The sequence below is a fragment of the Mesocricetus auratus genome, unplaced genomic scaffold, assembly GCF_017639785.1.
Source record: "Mesocricetus auratus isolate SY011 unplaced genomic scaffold, BCM_Maur_2.0 Super-Scaffold_100007, whole genome shotgun sequence".
Taxonomy (NCBI): domain Eukaryota; kingdom Metazoa; phylum Chordata; class Mammalia; order Rodentia; family Cricetidae; genus Mesocricetus; species Mesocricetus auratus.
Genome location: NW_024429191.1, coordinates 77,606,804 through 77,614,940, shown reverse-complemented (window position 1 = coordinate 77,614,940; position 8,137 = coordinate 77,606,804). Strand labels below are relative to the sequence as shown.

Genomic DNA, 8,137 nt, shown 5'->3' with positions numbered 1-8,137 from the left:
GAGGAACAACCTATAAAAGAGACAGCTCATTCCACAGCAACATCTGTGCATCCAAATTCGGCAAAGGAAACTCCAGGCTCAGGAGGCATGACTTCCGTTTTAAAGTGGGCACATCTTCCTTAGCTCCGGAAGCACTAATCTGATGTTTATACACAAATGAATAAGAAAAATAACAAGGAAAGATGCTGTGGGCAGTGCCAATACCCCAGGGAAGGACTATAAAACCCCCTTGGTATAAGATGCTTTTTCAAACTCAGATGGAGCTTGCAGCTTCCCGGCCAGGCTAGCAGCAACACTATGACAGACAGCCCTTGTCCCGGAAATCCCAAGGCTGTCCCATCTGTGCCCACCATCTCCACGTGCTCCAAGGGCGACAGCATTAGAAATGCTATCCGTTTGCCCAGTTCCTGCCAGAGTAGGACGTGGCAACTGGTTACACATCAAGAAGATTGCACACCATCCAACAGTATCCCAGTCACCTCTAAACCCATCTCTTGTCCATCAACCTGCTTTCCAGAAACTTCCTGTGTGGGTTTTGTTTGCCAACCCATAGGTTCACAGACAGCCTGCTGTGCACCTGACACTGGTGGCACTCTTCGTCCAGCTGCCTCATGCGAGCCCTCCAGTTTGGAATCCACTGGATGTCACTCGACATGCTGCGATAACAGCCCCTGTCACCAGAGCTCCGGTCAGGGACCTGCCTGCACCTCAGGGTCATGCCAGGCAGCATGTGGACCATCAGCCTCCTGTGACGGTGGATCCTGCCAGCCATCCTGCTCTGAAGCAACTGCCTGTGCTGAGACCCTGTGCCTACCAGCCATCTGTGAGGCTGGTTCATGCCAACCGACCTGCTGCCAAGGAGGGTCACATCAACCCATCAAAGGTGAAGGTCAGCTCTGCAAGCCAGTTTATTACCAACCTATCTGCTATATTCTCAAGCCCTGCCAGCCAGCTCCCTGCATGCCTGCCTCCTGCCAGCCATTAAATTGTATGTTCAGTTCTTGCAGCCAAACTTGTTGGGCACCCTCCTCTTGCCAGCTGCTTCACTGTCAACCAGAGCCTTCAGTTTCCTTCATCTGCCATCCCGTGGCTACCTTCCAGTCCCCTTGTTGTGTAAAGAACTGCAGTAAATCAGCTTCATGTGCTATGGTTTCTGGCCAACCAGCTTGTGGTGGACCCACTACCAATCAGAGAGACTGCCAATCTCCCTCCTGCCCGCCCCCTTGCTGTGTGACTGGCTTTGGCAAACCTTCCAGCAGCGGCCCTGGTTGCTGTCCACCAAGTTCTCCACATGTAAGCCAAGTGGGCACCTGTGTGCCTGCTTGCTAACAATCCAGCTGTGAGCTCAGCCTCCCTGAGGCCCGTCTTCATGATGGAACACTTCAAAGCGCTTCTGAGAATGCGCTACAGTCCCCAAGTGTGGAGCCATCCGGTGGGTGCCTGCCTCCAGCGGCCTGCTCTCTGGCTTTCCTGGAGTTCAGACCCAAGTTCTCTCCATGTGCTGAGGAGAGACCTCGTCAGCTCTGAGGAGATCTTCTTACCCCAGGATGACATGTCAGTGGGCATGGTCTGCTCTACAGTGTGCATTTCCTGATGTCCATTCATTTCACATCAGCAAAGCCTTCTCTCCAGCTTTCTTTTGAGTTTGCTTGGTCTTTCTGGAGATGCTTTTGCTGCTCACGGCTAATAAAAACGTGAGTGGTTAAATACAACGAGTAAGACTTGTGACTGTTTTCCTTCCTTTCCACACTGTTCTCCTACCAGGATTTCATTTAGGTCATTTGAATGCACTGACCCTAAGCCCTGTGGTTAGTGGGTCTACATCGATCTACATGGGGGGAGGTGTCTGCAACTGCAGATGCTCAAGCTGGGAGGAAGGACAAGCCATTATCTGGTTTCTAACCCTTCCACCATCAAGAACTCTTTGGAACTGAGTGGTCTCAGTTTCTCTATACTGACTGGATTTGAGAAAACTAAGACAGAGATAATTCAGGATAAACCTAGGGAAGAGTCCAGGCCTTTAAACCCTGCATCCTGGAGGCTGAGAGGATAATGAGCTCCAGGCTTCCCAGGGTATGTAAGGAGACCCTGTCACAAAAATAACTGAAGTGGCCAGGGATGCAGCTGAGTCGGGAAGGTGCTAGCCTGGTACACAAAAGGCCTGGGTTAGATCCAGAACACCACATAAACTAGGTATGGTGGTGCATACTTCCAGTCCAAGCACCTGGGAGGAGAAATGGTAATTCAAGGTCATCTTCAGATGAATTACAGACCATCTTGGGCTACAGACACCCCACATCAAACCAAACCAAACCAAACCAGATCAAACATACCCACATTTAAGTAAGTCAATAAACCTGAGACCTTTGCCATGGGGGACAACCTAGAGCTAATTGACTTAATACTAGTGTGCTTGTTTGTATGTTTGTCCCCCCCCCCAGACAGGGTGTAGTGCTTTGAAAAAACAATGACCCCCCCCAAAGGGATTGGCACTATTAAGAGGTGTGGCCTTGTTGGAAGAAGTGTGTCACTGTGGAGGTGGGCTTTGAGGTCTCATATACGCTCAAGCCACGCTCAATGAGACAGATCACTTCAGGTGACCTGCAAGATGTAGAATTCTCAGCTCCTTCTCCAGTACCATACCTACCTTCATGCTACCTCGATGTTTAGCATGACTGCAATGGACTAAACCTCTGAGCTGTAAGCAAGCTACCCCAATTAAACGCTTACCTTTATAAGAGTTGCTGTGGCCATGTGTCCCTTCACAGCAATAGAAACCCTAACGAAGACACAGGGTTTCTCTGTGTAGTCCTGACTGTCCTGGAACTTGCTCTGCAGATCAGGCTGGCCTCTAAGCCAGAAATCTGCCTGCCTCTGCCTCTTGAGTAATGGGATTAAAGGCTCATGCCATCACTTCCTGGCTAAGTCTTTTTACAATCAACTCATTTAATGGCCAATTAAAAAAAACTAAAAAAATTAAATGTGTTTCTTAAGTGGGGCAAGATTCCTGACAGGTGTACATAAACTAAACAGAGACTTGTGCAGAAATTATAGTGTCTGTGCAGACAGGATTTAGTTATACCCTGTTTATTGATGGAAAGGACTCATTTAGAATGGTTTTTTGTATTTTTCTTTGGACCTCTGAACTTTCGTCTTAGCACTGCTTTCAAAGTGTCTCACAAGTTTGGGTATGCTGTGTCTTCATTCTCATTGAATTCTAGGAAGTCTATAATTTCTTCTTTGACCCAGGAATGGTGCAATTGAGCATTATTTAATTTTCATGAGTTTGTAGAGTTTCTGCAATTTGTGTTGTTGTTGAATTTTAACTTTAATGCACGGTGGTCTGATAAGACACATGGAGTTATTCTAATATTTTTTGTACCTGTTGAGGTTTTGTATGTTGTTGAGTATGTGGTCGATTTTTAAGAAGGTTCCGTGTGGCCCTGAGAAGAAGATACATTCTTTTGTGTTTGAATGGAATGTTCTATAGATGTCTGTTAAACCCAATTGGGTCATAACTTCTACTAATTCCTTTGCTTCTTTTTTAAGTTTCTGTCTGGTGTTCCTGTCTAGTGGTGAGAGTGGAGTGTTGAAGTTTCCCACTATAAGTGTGTGAGGTTTTATGTGTGATTTGAGTTTAAATAATGTTTCTTTTATGAACATGGATGCCTTTGTATTTGGGGTATAGATATTCAGAATTGAGACTTCATCTTGGTGGATTTCTCCTGTAATGAGTATGAAATGACCTCCTTGATCTCTTTTGATTGATTTTAGTTTAAAGTCTAATTTGTTGGATATTAGAATTGCTACCTCTGCTTGTTTCTTTGGTTTATAAGAGTGCAAAATCTTTTCCTAACCCTTAACTCTGAGGTAATGTCTGTCTCCGATGCTGAGATGTGTTTCTTTTATACAGCCAAGGATGGATTCTGTCTTTGAATCCATTCTGTTAGCCTGTGTCGTTTTATGAGCAAATTAAGGCCATTAATATTGAGAGATATTAATGATCTTTGATTGCTCATTTTTGTTTTGGAGTTGTTGTTGTTGGTGGAATTGTGTGTGGATTTTCACCCCTTTTTTCTTTTGACTGTTGGTAAAGTGGGATTATCTATTGCCTATATTTTTCTGGTTGTAGTTGTCTTCCTTGTGTTGGAGTTTTCCTTCCACAATTTTCTGTAGGGATGGATTAGTGGATACATATTGTTTAAATCTTGCTTTGTCATGGAATATTTTGTTTTCTCCATGTATAGTGATCGAAAGCTTTGCTGGGTATAGTAGTTTTGGGTGGTACCCATGGTCTCTTAGTATTGGTAGAATACCTATGCAGGACCTTCTGGCTTTCAGAGTTTCAATGGATAAGTCAGGTGTAATTCTGATAGGTTTGCCTTTGTATGCTGCTTGCTGCTTGACCTTTTTCCTTAGATGCTCTTAATATTCTTTCTTTATTCTGTATGCTTGGGGTCTTGATTGTTTTGTGGCAAGGAGACTTCTTTCTTTCTTTCTTTTTCTTTTTTTTTTTTTTTTGGTCCACTCTATTTGGTGTTCTGTAAGCTTCTTGTACCTTCATTGGCATGTCTTTCTTTAGGTTGGGAAAGTTTTCTTCTATGATTTTGTTGAATAAGTTTTCTTCCCCTTTGAGGTGGTTTCCTTCACCTTCTTCTATACCTATTATTCTTAGGTTTGGTCTTTTCATGGTATCCCATATTTTCTAGATATCTTGTGTTAGGGATTTGTTGGACTTATGATTTTCTTTGGTCAATGAATCTATTTCTCCTAGTACATCTTCAATACCTGAGAATCTCTCTGCCATCTCTTGTATTCTGTTGATTATGCTTGCATCTGTAGTACCTGACTGTTTCCCCAGCTTTTCTATTTCCAGCATTCCTTCAGACTGTGTTTTTTTAATTGTCTCTATTTCAGCTTTCAATCCTTGTACTGTTTGAATTGTTTCTTGCAACTTTTACTTTGCTTTTTCCTCCCTTTCTTGCATTTTTTGGAGTTTTTGGTTTGTTTTTTTCTTCCATATCTTTAAGAGATTTTCTCATATCCTCTTTGAGGACCTCTATCGTTTCATGAAATTGTTTTTAAGGTCATTCTCTTCTGCTTCATCTGCGTTGGGGTGTTCAGGTCTTGCTTGTGTAGAGTCTCTAGACTCTGTCAGTGCCATATTTGTTTTTCTGTTGCTGAGTGTATTTTTATATTGTCTCATTCCCATCACTTCTTCCAGTGGGTGCAGAAGGAGTTTCTTCCTCTCCTGGTGGGTGGGTTACCATGGCTCCTTTCTGGTGGGTAAAAGCAGGTCCAATACTCTGGTGGCTCTTATCTTGCATGGATGGAGGCAGTCCTAGTGCATAGGCTGGACCCTGTCGGGATGTGATCTGCAGTGCGCAGTCCCCAGGTCTCCAGTGGTTCTTCTCAGGGCACTAGAAGGCAGGCCGGAAACAGACCCATACTTACCTAGCCTGTCCCATGGGTAGAGAATGTTACTTGAACGCTGGCAGTCTCTGGGCATGCTGAGACCTGACAGGATGGAATGCACAGTGTGTAGTCCTCAGGTCACAACTGGTTGCCCACAGGGCACTGGAAGGTGGGCCAGAGACAGGCCCAGGCCTACCTAGTCCCATGGGCAGTGAAAGGGACCAGGATGCTAGCAGTCTGTGGGTGTGTTGACTCCCGCTGGGATGGGAGCCGCAGTGCTTAGTCTCCTGGCCTTGGCTAGTTGTGTTCATTTAGGAATCTTATACATCAAAAAGCTTTGAGTTTGGCCAGACATTGAATTTTAGCTCTGCTTTATACCAGTGAAAAGCTTAGGCATTCAGTAAGTTCTCTCACACAATGGCATTGAACAAAGTTCAGATCTACACAGTCACATCAGAGGACTTCCTGCTCCATGCTTAGGACTTTAGAATCAAAGTACTCTTAACCACCAGTTAAGACGCTTACTCTGATAGTCCATCTTTTGGCTACTATTTGTATTGCTACTAGTAACTCTCCTCTGTACACCTTGACATTGAGGAACAGGTCTGTGTGACAGCAGTAGCAGACCCAACTGCCATGATACTGAGATAACTAAAATCTTGTTTCAAAAAAAGTATCAAATTGAGATAGAAAAATCAAGGGTAGAACCCTATACCAGCAAGGTATACACACATAACCCAGATATAGAAACATTAAGACATTGAATCGGATCTGTTTAGTCAATCTGAATAGCCTGGAGGTCAGCCCACAATGTGCCTACAAAATAAGAAGTTAGGGCGTTCAAACCTGAGGATAATTCTGTTATAGAAGTCAAACGAAGGCCACAGATAGTCCTATTCAGAGAGAGTAGTGTCCAGTTCTTTGTGCATATATTTATCTGTATTTTAATGAAACAACATATACACATTTAAAATGTCATGTTTTCCAGGGGAAAATAAGGAAAGCCTGAATAACAAACAAAGTTATCATATGGATTGTCAACTCTAAATAAAATCATACAGGTTCTGATGACTCTTCCATTTAGTGGCAAGGACTCAAGTCATCATTAGCAGTTTTTTTTCCTACATAGTCTTGGCTAACCTGGAACCCACAGAGATCTGCCTGCCTCTGCCTCCCAAGTTCTGGGATTAAAGGCATGTGCTATTGTACACCTCCATTTGGAAAGACATATAGTAAAATATGTTGCATTTATTTATTATTTTGCGAATGTGTATGTGTGTGGGCATGTTCCATGATATTTGTTTGGAGGTGAGGGGACAACGTGTGGGAGTCAGCTCTCTCCATCCATCATGGGGATCAAACTGAGGTCATCATCCTAGAGTCTTTACCCGTTGAGCCATCTTGCTGGCTTGAGAATTTTATTTTAAAAGTGTCACCTTAAACTGCAAGCATGTCTGTTAAACTTCACAATTAGACACATCACAGGAGATGCTCTGCTATCAAAATGGCCACTTAACCTGTTCAACACCTCAAATCTGTTCTTTGTTAACCTCCTATGCGTTTATATGGGTGTGGTTCATGCACATATGTGTGTGAATAAGCATGCCAATGCATGTGTGTGTGGACATGAGCATGCCCATACATATGTGTGTGGATATGAGCACACCTGTGCATATGTGTGTGGAAACCAAAAGAGAATGTCAGGGGTCCTGATCTATCTCTGTCTTATTGACTTGAGATAGGGTCCTCACTGAACCTGAAGCTAGGTTTGTATCGAGCAAGCCCCAGGGAAGTCTTTTTTTCTTTGCCCTACACAGTGCAGGGGTTCTAGATCAGTACCTGGCTATTCTTGCGTGCCCAGGTCTTCATATGTGCATAGCAAGAGCGCCTCCCCACTGAGTGATCTCCCTAGCATCCTATAAGCTATGTTTTTAAAAGTTAAAAAATTACACAAGAGAAAGCAAACATGTGTTGTCAAATGCTAACTGTTTGTATTCACCTAGAGACACTGCAGAATCTCTGAGCCAATATACATAGAAAAAAGAAAAAACAAAACAAAACAAAATCCAAAACAAAAATCCTGAATCTCATGGACTACAACACAGGAGCCCAGATCCTTCAGCTTCCAACAGAAAGACAACAGCAGGCGGGATTTCTTTTTACTCTACACAAAGCACAGTTGTGGTGTTGATTCCATCTAGGTTTTTGTTGAGACAGAAGGGGATTATAAAACAAATTTAGAACAAAAAATGTGTTTTTTTTTGTGGATGAAGTAGGCATGGCTGTCTAGTTATGCTAGCCTTATTTGGAGAAAAGACTGTTTTCTCTCCACTGGGTGACCTTAGAACGCCTGTCTAAAATCAGCTGACCTTAGGTATTTGTGCTTATTTCTAGACTCTCAACTTCCTGAGTCAGTTTTCAGTTCTTCTGTTTATTGACGTGTCAATAACAATTATCAGTTATTTGCACCTGGGGTCTCAAATAAAAGTTTGGAACAGGCAGAGATGAGACTGTGGTCTTGTTAGAGAAGAGACAGAACTTGGGATGCAGAATGCCTCTTATCCTTTACTCTTTGGAATGTTCTATGATGTTCCTTAAGTTTGGTATTTTGGGGGTTGGGTCTATCTCATCAAATACTTTATTCTTTCATTACCCATACCAGATGTCAGCATGCCTGAGTTTTCAAATTTTATTTTGCAACATTTTTGACCTATCAAGTTTA

At 43.2% G+C, this 8,137-nt stretch overlaps 1 protein-coding gene across 1 annotated transcript; it reads left to right on the top strand.

The window, feature by feature from the left end:
- Window positions 1-297: 297 nt before the first annotated feature.
- On the top strand, window positions 298-1,329 carry Krtap29-1 (keratin associated like protein 29-1). The gene has a single exon (XM_021223756.1). The coding sequence runs from the start codon at window positions 298-300 to the stop codon at window positions 1,327-1,329; it is 1,032 nt and encodes a 343-aa protein (XP_021079415.1).
- The last annotated feature ends 6,808 nt before the right edge of the window (window positions 1,330-8,137 follow it).

Excerpts from the sequence above, each read along its gene's own strand:
- Krtap29-1 (XM_021223756.1), top strand. The coding sequence starts at position 298 with ATGACAGACAGCCCTTGTCCCGGAAATCCCAAGGCTGTCCCATCTGTG.